Raw genomic sequence first — 27568 nt, forward strand, 5'->3', positions numbered from 1 at the left:
TGTATAGAGTGTGATATTCTATGTATCCAGTTTACTATTATATCTCTGTATCCAGTCTATGATTATATCTGTGTATCCAGTGTACTATTATATCTGTGTATCCAGTCTACTATTATATCTGTGTATCCAGTCTACTATTATATTTGTGTATCCAGTCTACTATTATATCTTTGTATCCAGTCTACTATTATATCAGTGTATCCAGTTTACTATTATATCTGTGTATCCAGTCTATTACTATATCTGTGTATCCAGTGTACTATTATGTCTGTGTATCCAGTCTACTATTATCTCTGTGTATCCAGTCTACTATTATATCTGTGTACCCATACTATTATTATATCTGTGTTTCCAGTCTACCATTGAATCTGTGTATCCAGTTTACTATTATATCTGTGTATCCAGTCTATGATTATATCTGTGTGTCCAGTCTATGATTATATCTGTGTATCCATTGTACTATTATTTCTGTGTATCTAGTCTATTCTTATATCTTTGTATTCATTCTACTATTATATTTGTGTATCCAGTCTACTATTATCTCCATGTATCTATTATACTATTATATATGTATATCTATTCTTCTATTATATATGTGTATTCAGTCTACTGTTATGTCTGTGTTTTGGGTGCACCATTCAGTCAGTCTCCAGTTCAATCTTCTGTCTTGTGTACCCATCATACTATCTGGTCTATTTCTAGTACAATATTTAGTCTGTGGACCCACTATAACTTGCTGTCTACATATTTTAATAGTATTATACTTTTGTCTGCGTGTCTAGTATGAATTTTGTTCTGTGTATCCAGTAGGACATTTTCTCTGTGTGTGTGTTGTATAACATTTTCTCTGTGCGTCTAGTATAACATTCTATGCTACAGGTAAAGACTATTCCAAGGAGGCAGAAGCCAGCAGTAGTGCGAATAATGAAGCATTTGAGGAGAAGTTAATAGCAGAAGTGAAAATAGTAGATTCTGAAGAGGAGACAGGGAAATGGCGGAGGAGAGTACCAAATTCTGTGAGTATCTTTTTTTAATTTTTACTGTTGAGAAGAAACTGGTCCGTAGTTTTTGGGTGTGCCGAATATACGCCAAGTCCTCTGACAATCTAATCATGTACCGGTTGACTTGGATTGCTCAATCTTATCATGGCTTCAGATTGTTACACAAAGGCAGATTTGAAGAGCCTGATGTTGAACGCTATCGTTGTTATTGCTATGGAAACAAAATAATTGATTGTCAACTTTTGAAGCATGTTCAATTGGCTTATTCGCATATCAAAGAAAACTTCCATTTCAAGGAAGCTCTTCCCCAATCCTTTATCTAAATAAGGATCGTGGTGGCCATTCGTAGCTGTAACTATAAAGGAAAGTCTAAACTACTTTACATGTTTTTTTCAACTTTTTTATTCAAATATTGGGTAATAGCCTCTCTAGCTCCTTGTCTCAAGGCACATTATAGCATCTCAAGACCAGCATCACATTTTATTAGTATGTGAACTTGATTATCGAGTTATTACACATCATTGTATCTAAATGTAGATTCGTCTGGTTGAGGCTAACATATACAATACGTGTGTCATAGAAAGATGGTTCTTCGAAAATATTCTATTAGTAAACGCAAGATTTCAACTTTCGAATAAATGAATACAAACTTTTATTCAAGATGAATTTCTGATGATTCTTGTTGCGAGGAAAAGTCTCGCAAGCCTTTTGTTTTTATTTGTAACTAAAAACTTAGGAAACTTGTGAAAAGTCACTTACAGCTCACACTGGGCAAATAGTAGTTGTTAACCATCCCTAACTTAAAAACTAAAAGCTATTTGTTTGCTATATGATAGGTAGTATTAAGTTTGCTATATGTGAAGTAGTACTAAATTTGCTATCTGTTAGGTAGTATTAAGTTTGCTATATGTTAGGTAGTATTAATTTTGCTATATGTTAGGTAGTATTAAGCAAAATACTAAATAGCTGTCATGAAAAAAGGCAAGTTGAAGCAACTGCATCTCATCAGAAACTGGAATAAAATTGGTTGCACTTAATAAACATCCTATTATTTGATTATATACAGTGTATATTAGTTGTGTTAATTACATGTATTTGGAATAAGACAAATTTTAAATTCAATTGGCGTAAGGTTTGGCCAAGTTTTCGGTGCATTTCAAATGTGGGAATGGCAATCACTTCACTGTGAAATATTGTTAAAGTTAAGTTATTGTGATAAAATACTCGATTGTGGTCGGCTCATATTATGTAACCAGTGGTGTCTCCTAGGCAGGTTTATTGTGAGTAAAAGTGTGAGCACAATACAAACACTGAGTGCAAGTTTCAGATGCTCAGACGTGAGAGCTGGGGCCTTGTCAGATCACGTGAGCTGAGAGTTAGTGCCTTATCAGATCATGTGAGCTGAGAGTTGGGGCCTTATCAGATCATGTGAGCTAAGAGTTAGGGCTTTATCAGATCATGTGAGCTGAAAATTGGGGGCCTTATCAGATCATGTGAGCTGAGAGTTGGGGCCTTATTAGATCATGTGAGCTGAGAGTTGGGGCCTTATCAGATCATGTGAGCTGAGAGTTGGTGCCTTTTTAGATCATGTGAGCTGAGAGTTGGTGCCTTATCAGATCATGTGAGCTGAGAGTTGGGGCCTTATTAGATCATGTGAGCTAAGAGTTAGGGCCTTATCAGATCATGTGAGCTGAGAGTTGGGGCCTTATTAGATCATGTGAGCTGAGAGTTGGGGCCTTATTAGATCATGTGAGCTGAGAGTTGGGGCCTTATAAGATCATGCGAGCTGAGAGTTGGGGACTTATCAGATCATGTGAGCTAGGAGTTGGGGACTTATAAGATCATGTGAGCTGAGAGTTGGGGCTTTATCAGATCATGTGAGCTAAGAGTTGGGGACTTATAAGATCATGTGAGCTGAGAGTTGGGGCCTTATCAGATCATGTGAGCTGAGAGTTGGGGGCCTTATTAGATCATGTGAGCTGAGAGTTGGTGCCTTATCAGATCATGTGAGCTGAGAGTTAGGGCCTTATTAGATTATGTGAGCTGAGAGTTGAGGCCTCATCAGTTCATGTGAGCTGAGAGTTGGGCCTTATCAGATCATGTGAGCTGAGAGTTAGTGCATTCTCAGAATGCGAATACTGAGTAATCTTTCAGTTTTTTATTACTGAAAAAAATATTTTGGTAAAATGTTTCCAAATAATATTTTTCACAATTTGTGGCTTTTATATAATATGTAGCTTCTACATAATATATGGCTTCTACACGTATGTAATCTTTTTTTAGTACTTTATTGGCTATAATTCTATTTCTAAATAATATTTTTTGCATTGAATGGAATAATTGTAATAAAATTGGGTAAAAATAGTGTTTAGTTTTTTAAACAAACGAGAGAGATTATAATGCATGAAATAGAATACCTAATAACCCATAGGTTGTGTTTTAAGAAGGATGTGTAAGCTGCCTATGCTTATGCATAAATGAAATATTTTTCCCTTGAATGATGGTTTTGATCAGGCAATCTGATCAAACCATCATCCATTGATATTAATCTTTTCAAAACTGACCTTTAACAGCTCTGCGAAGTATTCAATGCCAAGCTGTCATTGTTGGTCTACAGTTATATTTCATGACTCTGTTTTGTAGTTCTAGTAACCCAAGTGAAAGTGTGATCAGAGTTGACACTCAAAGCTTTCTTAAGACGATTGTAACCAAAGAGTCTACCATTAGTGGTCGTTTTTTTGGTATCGAAGTTCTTTTTGGGTTTTTCAACTTGCATCAATTTACTGTGCAGTTTCTAATATTAATGTAACAGGGGAAAAGTTGTTATGCATATAGATGGCCTTTAAATAAAAAGCAGCTAGTGACTGTCTAAGATCCATTTACTACACTCGCTAAAGCTTGTATTAGAGCAACAATTATCTAGTGTGTGTGCTCAAAATATCTACATGTATTTGCCAAAATACAAAACTATCTGCATGTACTTCATTATAATGCATGTATTGGGCTCAAGCATATCAGCTATCAATATTAAGTATACCTCCTAAGGGAGCAGCCATGATCTAGTCATCGGTAACGCTTAACCTCTGAGTAACCGGTTGAGGTTTAATAGTTTTAAAGAAGATCGCTGTTTTCTCTTTCCCACTTCCTTACTATTTCTTTTATCATTCATCAATTATCAACAACAACAAAATTATTTATATTTTTTAAAGCTATGGCATAGGTAATCAGTGCAACCTCGTGTGTGTCATAAGTCAATATCACATCTGTTTATTCAAAAGGGATTTCGGCATTCAGAGATTTTACTATTCCAAGATTTCCGTTGCACCACACATCCTTTTAAAAAATTTGTGTGAATTTAGATGATATTTGTTTCTCATAACCTCATGTGCAAGCATTTTGATCTGAGCGCATTAGCAAAATACATTTAGTCTTGCAGGATTGAGGGGCTATTGCATAGGAACTGTACACATGAGTTTTTGACCGTTGAGTTTTATTGGCCAATGAGGAAGCTCGTAAATAACATCTCCGGTGCTCTGTTAGACATCTGTTCCACATGATGACTTGAGGATTTCGCTCAAATGCCAACTCATCATTTTAGCGCTGACACTGAAGCCTATGCTTAACGTTGTCTACGTATATACATAATGGATTAAGTGGATTAACTCTGAATAATATAAATTAGTTGGTAAATGATTGCTCTGATCTCTAGTTCATTCTACGTCAATGTGTTATTTATATTTAACATAATGCTATGTACAGGAATGCTATGAGCACTGCATTATGGATTATGGACTGCATTAGCGATGAAAATGATACATGGCGTCAATATTTCTTATTGCGTTTGTCTGAAATTTAGTAAGTGGTTATATGACCATTCTTGCTGGCTTGGTGTTATAAAAGGTTTGCTTGTACTTCTAAGACGATGATAGCATGGATAACATTTACACGAACTCCATTCATTGCTATGGTGCAATGTTCAGCTTCACACAACTTCATATGGACATTTACTTAAATTGTAAATGAAGATTTACCTAATAATTTTGTTGTTTACAAATCATGAAATAATTTCTTTTATGTTCTCATGCAGACGGCGTTGAGTTGGTGTCACTTCATAAACATGTTGTATTCAAAGTGGGTACATGCGTATTGATTCCTACAGATTCTCATGTAATGAAATAACTAGTTATATGTGTGTTTATTCTCATTGATTTTTTCTCATAAATCTCAATGAGATTTATCTTCTCAATTGCTAGGCCCCTGCTCATCATATACAACTGTGGCATGTCACATACAACTGTTCTATTCAACTGTGACATGTGACTCTGACAAGAAACATAAACCTGTAGTATAGGACTGTATATAAAACTGGCAGGTGACACACAGCCGTGATGTAAGACATAAAACTGTGACAAGAGACGGACAACCGTGATGCGAGACATAAAACTGTGACAAGAAACGGACAACCGCGATGTGAAACATAAAACTTTGACAAGAGACAGACAACCGTGATGGGAGACATAAAACTGTGACAAGAGACAAACAACTGTGATGTGAAACATAAAACTGTGACTAGAGACAGACAACCGTGATGTGAGACATAAAACTGTGACAAGAGACAGACAACCGTGATGTAAGACATAAAACTATGACAAGAGACAGACAACCATGATGTAAGACATAAAACTGTGACTAGAGACAGATAACCGTGATGTAAGACATAAAACTGTGACAAGAGACAGACAACCGTGATGGGAGACATAAAACTGTGACAAGAGACGAACAACTGTGATGTGAGACATAAATCTGTGACAAGAGACGGACAACCGTGATGTGAGACATAAAACTATGACAAAAAACAGACGACTGTGATGTGAGACATAAAACTGTGACAAGAGACAAACAACTGTGATGTAAGACATAAATCTGTGACAAGAGACCGACAACCGTGATGTAAGGCATAAAACTGTGACAAGAGACGGACAACCGTGATGTAAAACATAAAACTGTGACAAGAGACAGACAACCGTGATGTTAGACATAAATCTGTGACAAGAGACAGACAACCGGGATGTAAGACATAAAATGATGACAAGAGACAGACAACCGTGATGTGAGACATCAAACTGTGACAAGAGACAGACAACCGGGATGTGAGACATAAAACTGTGACAAAAGACGGACAACTGTGATGTAAGACATAAAACTATGACAAGAGATAGACAACCGTGATGTAATACATAAAACTGTGACAAGAGACAGACAACCTTGATGTGAGACATAAAACTGTGACAAAAGACAAACAACTGTGATGTGAGACATAAATCTGTGACAAGAGACGGACAACCGTGATGTGAGACATAAAACTGTGACAAGAGACAAACAACTGTGATGTAAGACATAAATCTGTGACAAGAGACCGACAACCGTGATGTAAGGCATAAAACTGTGACAAGAGACGGACAACCATGATGTAAAACATAAAACTGTGACAAGAGACAGACAACAGTGATGTTAGACATAAATCTGTGACAAGAGACAGACAACCGGGATGTAAGACATAAAATGATGACAAGAGACAGACAACCGTGATGTGAGACATAAAACTGTGACAAAAGACGGACAACTGTGATGTAAGACATAAAACTATGACAAGAGATAGACAACCGTGATGTAAGACATAAATCTGTGACAGGAGACAGACAACCGCGATGTGAGACATAAAACTATGACAAGAGACAGACAACCGTGATGTGAGACATAAAACTGTGACAAGAGACAGACAACCGGAATGTGAGACATAAAACTGTGACAAGAGACAGACAACCGTGATGTAAGACATAAAACTGTGACAAGAGACAGACAACCGTGATGTAATACATAAAACTGTGACAAGAGACAGACAACCGTGATGTAAAACATAAAACTGTGACAAGAGACAGACAACCGGGATGTGAGACATAAAACTGTGACAAGAGACAGACAACCGTGATGTAAGACATAAAACTGTGACAAGAGATAGACAACCGTGATGTGAGACATAAAACTGTGACAAAAGATGGACAACTGTGATGTAAGACATAAAACTATGACAAGAGATTGACAACCGTTATGTAATACATAAAACTGTGACAAGAGACAGACAACCGGGATGTGAGACATAAATCTGTGACAAGAGACAGACAACCGTGATGTAAGACATAAAACTGTGACAAGAGACAGACAACCGGGATGTGAGACATAAAACTATGACAAGAGACAGACAACCGTGATGTGAGACATAAAACTGTGACAAAAGACGGACAACCGCGATGTAAGACATAAAACTGTGACAAGAAACAGACAACCGTGATGTAATACATAAAACTGTGACAAGAGACAGACAACCGGGATGTGAGACATAAAACTGTGACAAGAGACAGACAACCGTGATGTAAGACATAAAACTGTGACAAGAGACAGACAACCGTGATGTGAGACATAAAACTGTGACAAAAGATGGACAACTGTGATGTAAGACATAAAACTATGACAAGAGACTGACAACCGTGATGTAAGACATAAAACTATGACAAGAAACAGACAACCGTGATGTAATACATAAAACTGTGACAAGAGACAGGCAACCGGGATGTGAGACATAAAACTATGACAAGAGACAGACAACCGCGATGTAAGACATAAAACTATGACAAGAGACAGACAACCGTGATGTAAGACATATAACTATGACAAGAGACAGACAACTGTGATGTGAGACATAAAACTGTGACAAGAGACATCTGCTATAAACATGCTCAATGTTCGAAACCGCCTTGCCTGATTTAATTATGCAGGATTTTCAGCCATTATTGACATCTGTACATAGAAACTCCCATTAGTATCTTGCTTTCTAATACTTGCATTAATGTCTTACACCTTTATCACAGCATTATCACACTTAGGTGATACGCCACTTAAACAAATCCAATATGGTAAGACAGAATGGTTCTGCTTAAAATTGCCAGAGATATGGTTATATTTCTAGTGAAACAGCTCAAGTGGTTGGATCCATTATATCTATAAATCCATTATATGTATACCAGCATTTTAATATCCTTAAAATGACTTAGAATAATATCTCTTTTGTTAAACTATTTTGTGGATATATTTTGTGGTTTGTTTGTATTTGTATACGACCAACAATTAACATAAAATTGCTTAAGAAATTAACTTAACTTTTTAAGAAAATCTTTTTTAAAAGATTAAGTTTTTAAAACCACTGTTTTAGAAACAGTGGTTAAAACTGTCTAAAACCAGTTTCTGTTTTTAAGAAAGACCAAAAACATATTGAAAATGTTGCAAATATTATGTCGTGCTATTTTATCGTTTATTATATAATCTCTACCACTGTAGACTCACTACCACTGTTTTCTGTATTCCCCAAAAGGTCTCACAATTATTAGGCTTATTCATTTAGCGAATAGACATTGTGGAGTTTTTTAGCACAAATAGTTTTCTTTAATAACTGTTCCGCTCTAAATGTCTGGGTCTCATTTGTACCTTAAAACCCTTATTTGAATGCCACCTTTAATGAAACGCAACTATAGAAGGGTTGAAAAATACAGCGTCACCCTTTAATGAATGTCACCTCTATTTGACAGCCACCTTGACATTCTTTGATCTTTATGAAACCGTAATAGAAAGTGATCAGTAGAAGTGTCCGAAAAAGATATTAAGAATGACTAATAATCCCACGACCAAACACGAGCGAAGCGATTGGTTGGGAAATTCATGATGAATGCATATATGCACGCAACTCCCGAAAAATTATTCGTTAACAGCCGTTACCAAACCCTTGTACCGAAATCTCATCAAAAGATTTAACCATTTTGGTGTAGAGTCGTTTAAGTATAATAATGATACAAAACACATATAAAAAAATTTAAATATGCTACCCAGCCTTTGAAAAGTTTTTGCAATATCCTAAAACTAATCTATCTGATCGGATTATACATATTAGACAGATTAATTTGGCCAAAATCGCGATAAAAACTTGACAAGCTTTTTCTAATCAAAATTGAGACCGTGCACATTTCACGAGAAAAACGTGCGCATTTCACCAGTCTATAGCATGGTCTAATTGCCGAAGGTTTCTGTAATTAACGTAAAAGTACTCAAAAGTTATCGTTTCTTTTTTACCGATTCTACCGGACTCTGACATTTTGGACACTTGTAACGAGTACTTTGGTATTCCAACTGATGTCCAAAGCAGTGATAGTAAAGGAAATGACGATGATATTTTTTTAACGATTTTTACAATATTACCTATAAAATTATTACAATATTTAATTGTAAGAATAATTATTTGATTTCATAAGATTTAGTTATAAGAATAATCATTCGAATTTACAAGATCGAAGTATATAGTGACCGATGGTGTGCAATATGTTACTGTTATTATTTTCTAAAGATTTTGTTGATGGTACTACGGCTGTGCTCAATATTGCGGTACTGCCAAACCGTTTTTAATATCTGAAAAATTAAGTACTAGGCCTACATTTACTTGTAGATATACATCTATTTCTATGGCAACCAGCTAAAATCTGTTTAGATTTTTAAACTCAGCATAATTCTTTAGATATAAATACAGAAATCTAGATAAATATCACAGCTTCTTGATATTGGATGCTATGACCAATGATATACAACCCCCAGCTATATAGATAATTATATATATAATTATATATATGTATATACATGTATATATATTTATATATATGTATATATAACTATATGTATATATATAATTATATATATGTATATATATAACTATATATATATATATATATGGATTATGCAAAGCAACATCAACCACGAAGCAGAGGTACGTCACAAAGCCATTACCGAATACAAGAAACGCCTTCGGCAGGTCTTACGGAGCCAACTCAATGCCAAGAACCAAATCATGGCAATAAATACCTACGCACTGCCAGTAATAAGATATCCAGCAGGCATAATAAAGTGGACTGAGGAAGCCATCAAAAAAACAGATATAGCAACTCGTAAACTGCTGACCATGCATGGAGCACTTCACCCAAAATCTGATATTACTAGATTGTATCTTGATAGGAAAGATGGCGGTAGGGGACTCAAAAGTGTACAGCAGACAGTTAAAGAGGAGAAGCAAAGCATCAAAGCATATGCAGCCTCCATGGCCATCTCAGATAAGTTGCTAGCTGAGTTTCAATCGGCTGCTCTTACAACGGACCTATGCCCTGATGATGAGGAAATTGACTGGCACACGAAACCTCTTCATGGTGCTTACCACCAACAAATATCTAAGGTTGGCGATCTTCACCAGACATATATGTGGCTGAACAAAGGAAACCTAACGGCCAATACAGAGTCGCTAAACATGGCAGCCCAGGAGCAAGTGCTCCCAACAAGGCAACTCCAAACGAAAATCTATCACACCAGAGACGATCCTAGATGCAGACTGTGCAAAGATGCACCTGAGACCATCCAACACATCATCAGTGGACGCAGGCAGCTAGCAGGGAACGCATACACTGAGCGGCATAATCATGTAGCAGGTATTGTGTATAGAAGTCTATGTGATGAGTATGGCCTTAATAAACCACAGCACTGGTGGGAAGCTCCTGGTAAGGTCAATGAAAATGACCGCGCTAAGATCCTCTGGGACTTCTACATCCAAACTGACAAGCATGTCCTAGCAAACCAACCAGATATAGTGGTGGTAGACAAGGAGAACAAGAGGGCTACTATAATAGATATAGCAGTACCCAATGACTACAATATAGCCAGCAAAGAAAAAGAAAAGGTAGAGAAATATCTCCCTCTTGGAGAAGAAATTGAAAAATGCTGGAATGTAAGAACAACTGTAATCCCTGTAGTCATTGGGGCACTGGGCGCAATAACACCGGCGCATAAAATGTGGCTTGCCCAAATACCAACAACAATCAACTCAGGTGAGTTGCAGAAAAGTGCGCTATTGGGAACAGCTAAGATCTTGAGGCGAGTGCTCAAACTCCCAGGTCTCTGGTAGGAGACCCGAGTTAGAGCAGAATTTACCACCCATAGGGGGTATCCGGGGTGAGGAAACAATTTTATATATATATATATATATATGCTTTGAACAAAGCATCAAAGCCTATGCAGCCTCCATGGCCACTTCAGATAAGTTGCTAGCTGAATTTCAATCGGCTGCTCTGACAATGGAGCTTCGCCCTGATGATGAGGAAATTGACTGGCACATGAAACCTCTTCAAGGTGCTTACCACCGACAAGTATCTAAGGTTGGCGATCTTCACCAGACATATATGTGGCTAAACAAAGGAAACCTAACGGCCAATACAGAGTCGCTACTCATGGCAGCCCAGGAGCAAGTGCTCCCAACAAGGCAACTCCAAACAAAAATCTATTACACTAGAGACGATCCTAGATGCAGACTGTGCAAAGATGCGCCTGAGACCATCCAACACATCATCAGTGGATGCAAGCAGCTAGCAGGAAACGCATACACTGAGCGGCATAATCATGTCGCAGGTGTTGTGTATAGAAGTCTATGTGATGAATATGGCCTTAATAGACCACAACACTGGTGGGAAGCTCCTGGTAAGGTCAATGAAAATGACCGCGCTAAGATTCTCTGGGACTTCTACATCCGGACTGACAAGCATGTCCTAGCAAACCAACCAGATATACTGGTGGGGGACAAGGAGAACAAGAGAGCTACTATAATAGATATAGCAGTACCCAATGACTACAATATAGCCAGCAAAGAAAAAGAAAAGGTAGAGAAATATCTTCCTCTTGGAGAATAGATTGAAAAATGCTGGGATGTAAGAACAACTCTAATTCCAGTAGTCATTGGGGCACTGGGCGCAATAACACCGGCGCATAAAATGTGGCTTGCCCAGATACCAACAGCAATCAACTCAGGTGAGTTACAAAAAAGTGAGCTATTGGGAACAGCTAAGATCTTGAGGCGAGTGCTCAAACTCCCAGGTCTCTGGAAGGAGACCCAAGTTAGAGCAGAAAGTACCACCCATACGGGTTAACCCGGGTGAGGAAACAATTTTTTTATTATATATATATATGTATATTACACAGCAGATTGCCATTTCACTTCTAATATTGCATTTCTCCTATTGCAGGGAGAGATCTTTTACAATCAGGGAGAGATACATACAATCTTTTCCTTTCATTATTGCTGTTTGTTGTACATACATGTAATAACACCCAGTACATTACAGCTACCATTGCAGCTACCATTGCAGTTCTCCTACTGCACTGCAGTGCCATTTGACTGCTAATATTGCATTTTTCAACCAGCAGTACCCTTTCTTTTTCCGTTATCACTTTGCTCGTGGGCTGTATGACAGGGGAATTTCTAATGTTATAATAATTATAACAATACTTACAATAGTTTCAATACTAATAATTTTACATCAATAACAATTTTTTTGTTGTGACTGTAGTGGCTACAGTGCTATTATGCTTATTGTGCCTATTCAGCTTTATGTAGCTTTATGTATAGCTCTATGTATAGCTCTGACTATATATTGAATGTTTAATTAATGAGCAATCAGTCTGCTTCCTGCAACTATGTAGTAAAGAAATATACTCATTAAATTGTCTATTCATCAAAACTTTGTCTTATTAATCAAAATATTATTGTTACCATGGTTTTTGTGACGGCTACCTGAGAAGATCGATCATCACAATCATCAAAACTACACTCTGATTCGAAGCCAATAAGGATTAAATTCGATCAATTTGTTTTCAGACTCGTCGATGTTGTGATTTACAATCTGTGATTAAGACTTGAAAGCATCTTTCTGAATGATAAGAATACTTTTCAAAAACGTTGTAATAGCAGTCATGGTTTATGGCATATTGACGTCTGTTTGTCCACTACAAAAGCTTTGCGGATTTTCTTTTAATGTTGAAGGTGATGCCATCGAAATAATAAATAACTGTATCTGGCTAATAGCAGTTCCTTGTTTAACTTGGTCTCATACTTCGACATAAATGAAAAACAGTTTAACATAAAAGCTGTGGCTGATGACGTGTTGGCTGATGTCGTCCCACCTGAAAGAGTACAAAATATAGGCGGCATTAGCATCGTTTTGCCTGTTAAGGGTTGAATTTATTTTCCCAATTTTTTAGGACAAACTAGTCGAAAAAATTTAGTGCTGATCTCTATTGGGATGTCATGATGTCTCCCATGATGGCCTCCTATTGGAGGCCATCATGGGGAAGGGGTTAAAAAACGCGCTATGGCGTTTCAATAGAGGTTTTATGGTAGCTCCATCTGTACTCGCTTGCTTGAGTCATATGCTAGGTATGAAATGCCATGTAGTCTCATATAGCCTCAACATATACTTGTACATCAGTGAGTAAATATTTTAGTGTTAGGCCACAATCAGACCAAATTGGATCGGCTTTGGAATGCTCTACTGAAGTCGGAAGTTTTCCTACATCCTGTTTGACATGGTATTCTCGATTTGATCCGCCGTATTATCATTTCTGTATAGTTGGTTTTGAGTATTCATTACACGGATTCATCACAGCAAAGAGTGTTACTAGGTCATATATTTCTGGATTATCCATAGATTAGTGTTGATGCATCCCCGCAGGTTACCATGACAATATTATTGCGCTTCTAACGATTCACCAACTCGTGATGCCAACATGCAGATCTTTGCCTCTGACACCATTTATATTGTTAAGAGTTGCCTGCTCTCCGTGCTGATGTTTGTGTGTTGCTTGCTGCAGGACACAAACATCAGCACCGAGAGAACTGTTTTAAGGCTAATCGTAACCATTGTAAGCTTGAATAACTGTACCTTTTTCAGTTTTTTGTATTATTATTGAAGAAACAATACCCTGGTGTTTTTGTTAGGCCTTAGCAAGTCTAAGTCTGGCAGATCGTCCCACTAGAAAACCGCTTACACCCGCACAGCTTGAAGCTAGGAAAAAATAGGGAGGCATTTTTAAAGAAACAACAAGAACAGGTTAGTGAAGCTATTTTTGGAAGGTGTTTGTGGATAAAGGTGGAATGGCTTTTAGCAGAAAACATGCGACTCCAATTGTATTGGAGGATCTAGTACCTGGCTTCAGCCACGAAATTTAATGGTAATAAACTGTTATCTTACCATAAAGTGCTACATGGCATTGCATTTGCTAAATTTTTACTGCTTCATTTGTTGCATTATAATGGTCGCCATGGTGTTGCATGGGTACAAACTAGTCATATTTCCAGCTTAGAAAAGTGTTAAATTTCTTTCCCAAAAGTTGATTTTCTGTGTGAAAGTGCTAAAGGTTTGTTAGACCCTTAACCCTTTCACTGCCACCATGTACAAATTTAGCTATCGGCCTACTGCCAGCCATTTCATCGAAAATTGCCAACTTTGCTTCATGATATGTATACATTGTTTTTCAACTTCAACCCCAATCTAGAACACTTTTATTATATATTTTATTTTGCCAACATGTTAGCAAATAGTGCTATGCAAAAGAATTCAATGTGTCTATACTTTGTGCATTACTAAAGCTATGTGAAGCTACAAGCGCTACGAAGCTAAAACGATCCTCTACAATGTTCCTTACTCTTACAAAACTATTACTTTCACCACCATCAGAGTCGGTGCTGCTACTTTAATTATCTGTGTAATCACGAAAGTCTGAATCTCAATTGGCTATAATGTCATCAGCAGAAGTAATTCTCTGTTTTCTAACTCGGGAGGTACTTACGAAAGCCATAATAACACTAAATAGTTCGAACGTCAGAAAAAAATGTTCGTTTTCAAGTTTGAAATTTCCAAACAAAAATTTAAAATTGCTTTGGGATTTTAGGCTAATTTTATAGAAAAATGTTCGGACAACACTGTCAATACCATAAAAGTCCTAAAGATCGTGGGTTATGTTGCCAACAAATAATAAAATTAAGTTATTACGCAATTGCTGGCCAAATCGCAAAAATGCGTCTATGGCAATCTACCATAGACAACGTATAAATGCACCTACGACAGTGAAAGGGTTAACAATGCTCAGGCCCACTGAATTATACTACCCCTGGAATGGCATTGGCCTATCTAAACCAATGAACTTCCGTATGACAATTTGAGCGCCATCTTGAACAATGCTTAAAAGGTTAAACAAAGGGTTAAATAAAGGCTCATGTAAATATGACTTAGCACTGTATCAAACACTGGGTGTTACAAACACAAGGTATTACAAACACTAGGTATTACAAACGCTAGGTATTACAAACACTGGGTATTACAAACACTAGGTATTACAAACACTAAGTATTACAAACACTGGGTGTTACAAACACTGGGTATTACAAACACTAGGTATTACAAACACTGGGTATTACAAACACTAGGTATTACAAACACTAGGTATTACAAACACTAGGTATTACAAACACTAGATATTACAAACACTAAGTATTACAAACACTGGGTGTTACAAACACTGGGTATTACAAACACAAGGTATTACAAACACTAGGTATCACAAACACAAGGTATTACAAACACAAGGTATCACAAACACTAGGTATTACAAACACTAGGTATTACAAACATTAGGTATTACAAACACTAGGTATTACAAACACTAGGTATTACAAACCCTAGGTATTACAAACGCTAGGTATTACAAACGTTAGGTATTACAAACACAAGGTATCACAAACACAAGGTATCACAAACACTAGGTATCTCAAACACTAGGTATCACAAACACATAGTATCACAAACACTAGGTATTACAAACACAATGTATCACAGACACTAGGTATTACAAACATTAGGTATCACAAACACTAGGTATTACAAACACTAGGTATTACAAACACTAGGTATTACAAACACTGGGTATTACAAACACAAGGTATTACAAACACTAGGTATTGCAAACCTGAGAAACCAAAAAGGATATCAGAAAGTGTGTACATGATGGAAATGGGGAAGTGTTATGACATTAAGGCTATAGTTCGTTACCATAGAGATATGATTGCTGTTCTCTCAATGTTAACCAAATTCATGAGACTCAATCTTTTGTTCCTCATCATCATAGAAATTAGCTATTTAAATTTATACATGTTACCTTTTTATCACAATTTTACGGGTAAAACTTGCAGTTGCTCATGTCAACATTCTCCAACAACTGAAATTATCGATATACATGTATGTCTATTATGCATAAAAGGTAGCTCTCATTTTTTGTCTCCGATGTCATAATTAAAATGTTTACTATAATAAGAGTCGTGTGTGTCAGTCTGTCCGAAGCCACGCTCAGAACTTTGGGAAAAGATTTCACGGCTCAGAATTCGATCCAACCACCAACCCATATCTGAGAATACTTGTGTACATAATTATTACACATGACGATCTCTCAGGGTCCACGGCACGGAAAGTGTATTAGTACATATAAAAATGTAAATTGTGCTCTTTTCATGTAATATTGTGATTCAAATTGGCTGCAAAAAGTTCTATTTTTCTATTCTACTTCTGTATTTCTATTTTTTCCAATTTAAAGATTGGAGAAATATTCAACATGTGTGAGTCAATGGTTTTAAACATCCGTTTCCACAATTATACACTCTTGTGAAAAAGTTACTAGCAGTTGTTATAAATAACTCAATAATTAAAACACAAAATAAAATATATAACATAAATAAGTACTATAATATAAAGTTACTCTGACTAACCAAACAGATAATTTTTTGTTGCTTGCTGATTTACAAAGACATCGAGTGAAACATGTAATAAAGTATGCTACACCATTCAGCACTTTCTTATACACGCTTCTATAAGCAAAGCCAAATTTTTGACATGTGTATATGCCCTGTGCGTGTACATTGAAAAACTATGCAATATTACAGTTGAGGCTATATATCATTTCTGTCTGATTGTCTCTGACGTACAGTAACTACAGTGCTATGTTGAGGCTAAATATCATTTAGCCTCACACATAGCACCACATAGTACCAGCTTTACTGATCATTGTGTTCTGCACTTCTCCTTAATGATCAGTAGAGCAGAATATTATTTCTCATGGCGCCACTCTCTTGTTCATCCGCTTGAATGCCATTGTTCACACAATTCCTTTAACTTGTTTTTTGGGATTAGTACGCTGCAAATGTACATTTTTATGAACATGAAATGTTATCACATGTTAGCAACTAATAATATATCTTGAAAATATGTTATAGGCTTCCACTTTATTGTAAATTTCATTAGTATTGAAATCCCAGTTCTTCTGCTATCGATGTATATTTCTCAAAGTTTGTGCATGTTTGGGTATGTCCAGCTATAGCTATTAAACTCTTGGATAGAAAGCTTGCTGTATTTGAACTCACAGTGATCACAACCGCAGTCTTTTAATCCACACTCTTAACAACTGAGCTATACAGACCTTATAAATGTGTTGCACTTACCTTATAGTGTATACCATACACACACACATACAGTGCAAAAGTGCACGCCAAATGTGCACTTTTGATTATTAACTAATATTACCTTTTACATCTGTTTTTTTTTAAATTGTTGAAAAATTTCTTGAAATTTCTTGCTACCATTACTTATTCTTTTCATTTGTAATTTTTAATTGTGCCATTTCAATTTCAAATATGGGTTACACATCTATTTCCAGTTTTTCGTAAGGTGTGATTGCTAAATTGGTAAAGGGCAATATGTTTCACACGGACAATTATATTATCTTGAGTAGGAATAGCCTCTACATTCTCTCTCCATTCGGTCAGACAAAGACAGTCCGATATCTCATTTTTACATTTGTACCAGCATCGAGAGGTACCAGTATCATCGTATTCCAAGTTTTGATGAATAGCTTCTGGTGGAACAGTAACCTTCTTTATACACACACACATTTCTATGCATGAATTGTTATTATTAATTCAACATATTCTGGATTTCAATTTTGTTTTTTCAGTTAATATTAATTGTATCAATACCAAATCATCATTTATTATAATCGTAGCAAAACAGACTTAGCTATTACTTGCTAATTATTTCACATTTACATTTAAACACTTTTATAGTTGTTTTATTTTGTTTCTTAATTTATTTGACCTGCACAAAACATTTTCCTTGTGATATGAAGTTTGAAAGTTAAAGTTTGACAAAGTTTGCAAACCTTTACTGTTGTTTTGATTTTTCTCTTAATTTATTTAATCTGCACAAAACGCTTCTCTCATGTTATGAAGTTTGAAAGTTAGAATGGTAACTGATGTTATATGGCAAATAAAAAATAATTTTCTGTGCAAAGACTTTTATTACCCGGGCAACGCCGGGCATTCAATAATCTGAATACATATTGGAGGGATGACATCAAATATCTTTGATGCTATCAGGCATCTCTCCGCGCTCGTCTATCATTGACTAAACATCTCTTAGGAAGATTTTCTATTTGGCTCACATCAATTGCTAACCAAATGTCAACGAATTTATACAAACTTTTAGCAGACATTTTATTGTTTTTGTATAGGGAGCACGTTTTTACCTTAGATTTAGAGTGTTTTATATAAAACATACATGCACTTATTAGTTTTGTTTGATATTTTATTAATGACCTAGTAAAAAGGGCCTTTACAAAAATATAATCAAGTAATCAACCCTGTATGTGCGATTAATTTAACCCAGACTCTACCATGACCTCATCACTAAGCCTGCATTTCTGTGCGAGTGTCTCTGACGTACAGTAACAATAGTAACAATAATAACAATAGTAACAATAATAACAATAGTAACAATAGTAACAATAGTAACAATAATAACAATAATAACAATAATACCCTATTGGTTATTATTTTATTGCTAGTTTAGATTTTTGAATTGGATTTTATGCAGTTTATATAATGCATTCACTTTAATGCTCTATGGGCAACTACATGCTTCATCTATTAACGATTTGTCATATGTGTTTGGGTTGTGAAACAAATTTAATTAATTACAGCGTAATGTTGCGCATAATATTCGGTCCAGCATTTAATGGTTTTATCATACGACTCAGATCTTGGAACGAGTTAACTTCTTATGTAGAGATTCAACTCTATTAAAGTATTTCAATTGATTGGATAGGTATAATAGGGGTAAAGTTTCACCATGGTCAAACCACTTTAGCGTCATACATTCCTGAACAGATCAGCAATGGGCCAAAATAATTTTGAAAACTTTTCGAAATTCCTGTGTCACCTGGGCCAGTTAGCTCTCACATGACTCGCTCAAGTGTCTTTTGGTGAACACTGCGCCTGTCACTAGAGGGCACCAACTTATTCTAGCTTAGTCATTCTGGTGTTCCATCAATCAAGGAAAGATTAGATGGATTGTTTTTCTAATGTAGGCTGAGCTGCGAGCAAAGAAAAAAGAAGAGCAAAAGCTTCAAAAATGGTCAGCAGCTGGTTATAACTCGCGCTCTGTCACCCTACCATTCGAGTTGGAAGATTCGGAGGCTACGGATACTGATGAAGATGAGGTTGAGTACATGCACTTTGTTAGCGGCGACGTAACAGCCAGTAGACTTCAAGGTCGTAGTAGTGCAATGTGTAGATGACTCTGGGCAGTGGGGTATTGGTGGGGTATTCACAGCTTTAAGCGATCAAACTAAAGAACCGGAGCTCTACTATGATCTAGCTGGAAATATGGGGGACCTGCATGAAGGCGATGTCCATGTGGTGGATTGTAATAATGTCTCAGGCTATGATGAATACAGTGTTGCACTTATGGTAGCCCAAGATCGCAAGCTGCGTGTGAAGCAGGGACTGTTAGCTACCTGCCTGAAGAAACTGGCTCAGGCTAGTAAGGATTTGGGTGGACGAAGTGTGCACTTACATAGGATAGGTTACAGTTCACCGGGATTTGATTGGTACAGCACAGAGAGACAACTTCGCAAATATTTGTCTAACCGCAAGATACACACATACATCTATTATTATAGACGCCGAAAACGGCCAGCTTCCCCTCTCATATCTACTGTCAAATCTGGATGTAGCAGCGATGTTGGTCCATCCCCTTCTTGAAACGAGACTAATGTTTCCCACCAATCCATCTCTGAAAACCCATCAGGTGTATTTGAGGACCTTTTCACAGATATTAACTTTTTTATCGATGCTGCATTAGAACCCACTGAAAGGAAAAAGCTTAAACGATATATAATAGCCTTTGATGGAAACATTGAAACCACAGAGACTGAACACACTAATTTTGTGGTTACTGCGGGTGCTTGCAATACGGCCCCGAATGCTAAGTGCATTCTCATTGAACCAAATTTTGTCTTCAATTGTGTTTGTGAAGGCAGACTTATTTGCGCTTAAATTCATGTGTCGGTGTTCTTTTTCATAGTTTTAGATGTTTTTATTTGTAACTTCTTTTGTTGCTAAACACCGCTTGATTTGCTTAGCAGTAAAGTAGATGGTATTTTTATGTAAAAGTTTTTACTGCTTAAATTTCAGTATGATTGTTTCATCTTGTTGATGCCTTTTCCTTTGTAAACATGAGGATTTAAAACTTCTTTTCAAATACAATTTTGATAGCAAATCTGTAAATTAATTCAACACTACTGTGTATTGTAATATCAGTCAAATGATTACAATTTTTATAACTTTTTTTCTCATTTGAAAAAACGTGGTCATTGAGAGACAAAGTTATATTTTTTAATCTAACAGGCAAATAATAAAATTATGTTTTGCCATAAAAATCCACGAATTTGCTAATGCATATATTGTGCATTGGGTCTTCCTTGAATTAAAAGCAATTTTGTTTGAAGCTCTTCATCTTCTATGTTTAGTCGCATTATTAAATTCAAACTGATTTGAAAATGAATCTGGAATATAGGAATCCAAGCAGTACCACTGTGCAGTCATCCACTAGTTCAAATACCATTCAAGGTTGATATGACATCATGTGTGTAAGCATAAAAGGCTTATATGACATCATGTGTGTAAGCATCAAAGGTTTATATGACATCATGTGTGTAAGCATAAAAGGCTTATATGACATCATGTGTGTAAGCATAAAAGGTTTATATGACATCATGCGTGTAAGCATAAAAGGTTTATATGACATCATGCGTGTAAGCATCAAAGGTTTATATGACATCATGTGTGTAAGCATCAAAGGTTTATATGACATCATGTGTGTAAGCATAAAACGTTTATATGACATCATGCGTGTAAGCATAAAAGGTTTATATGACATCATGCGTGTAAGCATCAAAGGTTTATATGACATCATGCGTGTAAGCATCAAAGGTTTATATGACATCATGCGTGTAAGCATAAAAGGTTTATATGACATCATGTGTGTAAGCATAAAAGGTTTATATGACATCATGTGTGTAAGCATAAAAGGTTTATATGACATCATGCGTGTAAACATAAAAGGTTTATATGACATCATGTGTGTAAGCATAAAAGGTTTATATGACATCATGCGTGTAAGCATAAAAGGTTTATATGACATCATGTGTGTAAGCATAAAAAGTTTATATGACATCATGCGTGTAAGCATAAAAGGTTTATATGACATCATGTGTGTAAGCATAAAAGGTTTATATGACATCATGTGTGTAAGCATAAAAGGTTTATATGACATCATGCATGTAAACATAAAAGGTTTATATGACATCATGCGTGTAAGCATAAAAGGTTTATATGACATCATGTGTGTAAGCATAAAAAGTTTATATGACATCATGCGTGTAAGCATAAAAGGTTTATATGACATCACGTGTGTAAGCATAAAAGGTTTATATGACATCATGTGTGTAAGCATAAAAGGTTTATATGACATCTTGCTCATTGCATTTAATAAACTCTCTAAAAGTGATAATCTGACAACATGTTTTGCACGAAAACGGTATTTAGATCTCATCATTTAATAATGTATATAATTATAGCCCGTGAACCACCATCTCATCTTTCTAAAGCGTGTGCGCTTAATGTGTTGAAAAGCCATGCAGTTCTAGTAGTTGCCCATCATTACTCATTTTACTTTTAAACAAATAACATCATAATGATGCTTGCTTTACAATTTCATTGTTAAGTTTTATGGGCTAGCAAGACTACACTGATTGAACAAACAGTTTGAAGCCTTAGAACATAACAAAAAGGAGCAGTGAGACTACTAAACTCACTCTAGCAGCAATCATAAGCTCATGTTGAAGAAAAACCAAGCTTCCAGAAATAACCAAAGAGGCAAAAAGGTTTTGTAAAAAACAGTATTCTAAAATAGAGCTCGCTAGATTTTTAATGAAATACATAAGAATTAAAGTATTACAAGTTTCTATTAAATTAAGTTTATGATTATTAGGTTTCAACTCCAGGAGCATATTGAGTCCACAAATCTCATTTATTTATCTGGTTATGTAGATCATGACTGAAGCCATACAAATATTTTAAACTAAAGGAGATAACAGTCAAGTCACGTATCTTTTAAAAGATATATAACAATACTTAAGGATAAAGGCAAAATGTGTGTTTCTCTGGCCAGTGTGGTAATATTTGTGATAAAACTAACCACCCAGATTACCCCCTCCTCTCCCTCAGCACTAGGATGAGGCAATCAATTTAGCCAGATGTTCATTCAGAGGTTATTCATCCATAGCTGAGGGTCGCTCACTCTCATCATAAGGTGACTTAACAGTTTAAGAGATTAGGTTGCCCATATAAATAGTGGCATCACTGCACAGGACTTCATTCACTCTTTGAAAAAGACTTTGTAAAGAAGAGGTAAGTTCGGAAAGATTTAGCTCAATCGAGCAACATCTCCAAGTAGTTATTTACAAGTCTGGGTAGCTTAGGAGCGCCGTTTGAGATAATTATAAAATTCGGTGTAACAATAATAGCATAGATATGATTCTCCCTTAAATTTAAAACAATTTGTATAACCGATTTTAAAAAAGGTATAGCATAGCTGTTTTATATAGGAAGCGTTTTCAACTACAGCAAATTTTATTATGTTCTATTGAAAACTGAACTTACAAATGCACTATTACTTTACTTAATATGCTAAACAGATTAGTTAAATAGAGGTTTTGTACTGGCATTAAGGCAACTTGAAACACACACACATTCGTCTCATAAAGAATTGCAAATATTTTGGTTTAATCTATTTATAGATAAATATAGTTATACTGATAATATCACAGGTAATGTAGATATTTTGACTATATATGGTATAAAACAATTATGGTGATATGTAACAAAATTTCTGATTTTAATCAAATTTGAATTTAAAAATACCGTATGCCTGCAAAGGCCAGCACTAGTATTTGGAAAAATTATATTAGAGGCAAGCAATTTACTATTAAAAACAATTTTAATATGCAAATTTGCAAGAAGAAAAAGATTTCATTAAACAATTGTGCAGTTTAATATATCTCAGCGGGAGAAAAATATATTCTGCCCTGTTTCTGTGTTGCATGGTGTAAAATGAGTCGGATACCTGACGAAAACAGTAATAAAAAACGATTGTCTAAAAATTTCCAGCAACATACACTTCTAATTTTATAAGCGATGTAACACATAATCTACTGCTTTGCAGACGTAGTAAACAAGAATGAAGCTGATAGAGCTGCTTGTTCTACTTGGCGCAGTGTTCTGTGTCATGGCCAATGGAGGAAGAGGATTTGGAGGGTAGGCTATTGTCAGTTATGCATCAAGTTTAGGGCAAACAAGTGATTAGTCAATAGAATTTATAAGTTGACCAATCAGCAGTAGATACCTACATTGTATTTAACCAATTCATCCATCTATTGTGAGTCACATCCAAGGTTGTAAAGATTGATAAGTGTTATGATGGCAGAGTTTTAGCTAGAATACTTCATAGACATGGTTTGGTGTGACCCACAATGCACTGCTGTAGCTAAGATCTGAGATTATCACCCAAACACAATAAAACAGCATAAAACTTGTTTTCCGGTACTTCAAGTAAGAAGCTTTTAAGATTTTTAAATTCAGAAAATGAGACTCATTTACTTGAAAGATGTAATAAGTTATGATTAAATTAATAATTTGACATTAGAACCTGCTATTCGATTTACATGTATAAAGATCAGATAATAAAGAACCATTTTAAGATATTGCATCACCATTGTCAAAGTTATTACTACCCTAACAATTGATATTTGGTTTAGAGGAGGACAAGGAGGCAGTTTTGGTGGTAGCCAAGATGGCGGTTTTAGAGGAGTGCAAGGTGGTGGCTTTGGAAGTGGACGAGATGGTGGCTTTAGAGGTGGAGGAGATAGTGGCTTTAGAGGTGGACGAGGTGACGGATTTGGAGGTGGACAAGATGGTAGATTTGGAGGTGAAAGAGATGGCGGATTTAGAGGTGGACAAGATGCTAGATTTAGAGGTGGACGAGATGGTAGCATGGGAGGTGGCAGAAATGGCGGCTTCGCAGGTGGACGAGGTGGTAGAAGAGATGGTGGCTTTGGAGGTGGACAAAATGGTGGCTTCGGAGGTGGACGAAATGGTGGCTTCGGAGGTGGAAGAGATGGTGGTTTTGGAGGAGGACCAGGTGGTGGCTTTGGAGGAGGACCAGGTGGTGGCTTTGGAGGAGGACAAGGTGGTGACTTTGGAAGAGGACCAAGTGGTGGTTTTGGAGGAGGAGCAGGTGGTGGCTTTGGAGGAGGGCGAGGTGGTGGCTTCGGAGGAGGAAGAGGTAGTGGTTTTGGAGGAGAGCCAGGTGCTGGCTTTGGCGGAGGACTAGGTGGTGGTTTTGGAGGAGGACCAGGTGGTAGCTTCGGAGGAGAACGAGGTGGTGGCTTTGAAGGAGGACAAAATGGGGGCTTTGGAGGAGGGCTCAACAATGGCTTCCGAGGAACACAAGGTGGACTCTTCGGGTAAGAGAGTAATTACAGAAAACTTAGAAAGTAGTACTCTAATATATTTTGGATCTGTAGCAGCATATAAATCCACACATGAGCTGTCCACACATGTAACATCAACTGTATTCATTTAATTAAATGCGGTTAAAACTCAGAACTTCATATTCATATCTCCTCGTTGTTAGAAAATGCAGACAATGCAGATTGTTATGAAAATCTGTTTTCGGCGTTCTTCTAATAAAACATTGAAATTTTTGCAAAATTGACAAATGAAGCGCGTCATAAAAATCACACACTGAAGACTTTTAAACATTTATAGTTATATACTAACTATATACTTATTTATTACTTGTGAATGTCTTTAAATGGTGGCACATTGATTGACTTTGACTTTCCCCATCGTAACAAGCTTCAAGCTTTCCATGTAGCAACCTGATATTTGCTATATACATTTCTAAGCTTTTGATTTTGGGATGGCGTTTACAAGGAGCCTTTGGACTAATATAAAAGTAATTGTTCCGAGTTGAGTTCCAGCCCGTTAAGTACTACAGCTGATAGTTGAGTACCAGCCAGTTAAGTACTACAGCTACTAGTCAAGTACCAGCCAGTTAAGTACTACAGCTGTTAGTTAAGTACCAGCCAGTTAAATACTACAGTTGCTAGTTAAGTACCAGCCAGTTAAGTACTACAGCTGCTAGTTAAGTACGACCAGCAGAACTTACTCCTAGCTACAATACAAGTTAACGTTTAAGCTCAAAGATCGTTCTACAGCTAAAGTTTTACTAAACGATTTAAAACTTTTGGGAATGATAAAGGATAATCATTTTCTATCATGTTTTTATAGAAAATGATTTCAGTATTAAAAGTCTTGTTTAAAAACAAGTTAAACATAATGCAACATAAACTGTTTTTTGTACCGGTTGGCAATTTCACTTAATTTTAAGTAAACTGTGTATTTTTTTGGCTGTTACGCAAATATGAAGCCCATGATGTATTTGTTTTACTGTATACATGTACGCAGTGAAAACAAATACATCATGGCCTCCATATTTGCATAACAGCCAAATCATGGATTTGAAACAGTTGCTATCTTTACTAGTTTCAGAGAAATAGCAAAATATTTTTCAAAGCTCCTAAAGATTACAATATTAGTTTTCTTATTTGTTTTTACATTCCCCTGAATGCTGGAAAAGACTGCAGCATGTATGCAATGTATGGACTAATGACTCAGTTATGCAAATTATACAATCCTACTGATTAAATGTGGCAAACCATTAATTTTTGTAATGACTTCTTTCTATCAGAAAAGAGACTTCTTTTACCGCAAACCAGTTCTCCAAATGCCAATCAAGAAATGAATGTGTCAAACTTCACGTTCGCTAATCACTTTGTTTAATCTTACGGATTTATGGATTATGTATGTATTATATACATTATTAGTGTGCCTCACTGTCCCCAACACCAACCATAGGAAATAACTTGGAGCTTGTTATTCATACCATATATGGGAAGTAGAATCATAGAAATGATCCTATAGTATATTTAATTACCAACTTAATCATAGTTCATAAAAACTTGATAATATTTTTGCACTAATGCTGATGTTAAACAGATTTTCCTAGGAATTAGTTTAGCAAACAGCTTCATAAAAAATAGAGAATTGTTTTACAATTTATCGGAGCTACAAGAAAACGCAGTAAAATTGGTTCCACTTAGATTTCTCGATTAATTTTCTTTCATCCTCTCATATATCTTCTAATACTGTAACAATAGCAATAATAGTAATAATAGTAACAATAGTAGTAATAGTAATAATAGTTGTTTGTTGCTCACTCCTCTCATACCTTCTTAGTTATGACAGCTTTGCATCACTTCGTTTTATCCGAAGATATCCAATCTAGGGTTATTATGAAAGGTTCATCTCTTTGAATTCATATTAAATGATCTCATATCAAGCTACTAATTTGCTCCATGCAGTGCAGTGTATCAGTGTATACAGGTTACAGCTATTATGTAAATGGCAAAATCATGCATCTAGTTTATCAGTTGAATATTAAGTTTACTGTTATTATTGTTTGCTTTGATTTTTGCATTTGCATCCATTTTGCATGTTTTTGTCACGTGCACATGTATATTGTAGGCTCTATTAACTGAGATAAGGGATGACTGAACACGTCGCACACCATTAGTACCACCAAAGATTCTTATTGGCTGTCAACTAAATCATGAGCTTCTCATTGGCCATCTGCTCAATCATCGGAATTGTTTGGTGGTTACACTTATTATGCCAGCTATTTTCATTATCTACTGTTCCAAAACAAACAAACTTAATCTGGAAGTTCTTTTTTATTCATAAATTAGAAACACGCCATTGAGGTGACCTCAAATTTTTACCACTGTGAATGTCGCTAATAAATATTTTTTATATTTATAAATTTTTATACATTATTTATGTAGTTAATAAACCTTGAATAAATCACAAAATTTTATACTTGCATTGTTCACAAATGCTCTCTAAAAATCTTAACACTTTAAACTGTTTCGTACAAATTGGACAGTTAAACTTAGCCCTGTACTGTTTTGTACACTTAGTTAGTTCAGCAAGAACTGTACATCTGTACACTTAGTTGGTTCAGTAAGAACTGTACCGCTGTACACTTAGTTAAATCAGTGAGAACTGTACCTCTGTACACTTAGTTAGTTCA

General features: G+C 35.9%; 1 protein-coding gene and 1 pseudogene across 1 annotated transcript; both read left to right on the forward strand.

Annotated features, from left to right (window-relative positions):
* Positions 1-20659, forward strand: part of LOC137392280 (chromodomain-helicase-DNA-binding protein 1-like) — a 71913-nt pseudogene extending 51254 nt beyond the window's left edge.
* LOC137390098 (uncharacterized) lies at positions 919-27341 on the forward strand. The gene is made up of 4 exons (XM_068076348.1): positions 919-1016; positions 23579-23670; positions 24171-24878; positions 27004-27341. The coding sequence occupies exons 2-4, from the start codon at positions 23594-23596 to the stop codon at positions 27011-27013; spliced, it is 795 nt and encodes a 264-aa protein (XP_067932449.1). The 5' UTR covers positions 919-1016; positions 23579-23593; the 3' UTR covers positions 27014-27341.
* The last annotated feature ends 227 nt before the right edge of the window (positions 27342-27568 follow it).

Source organism: Watersipora subatra, chromosome 3 (genome assembly GCF_963576615.1).
Source record: "Watersipora subatra chromosome 3, tzWatSuba1.1, whole genome shotgun sequence".
NCBI lineage: Eukaryota > Metazoa > Bryozoa > Gymnolaemata > Cheilostomatida > Watersiporidae > Watersipora > Watersipora subatra.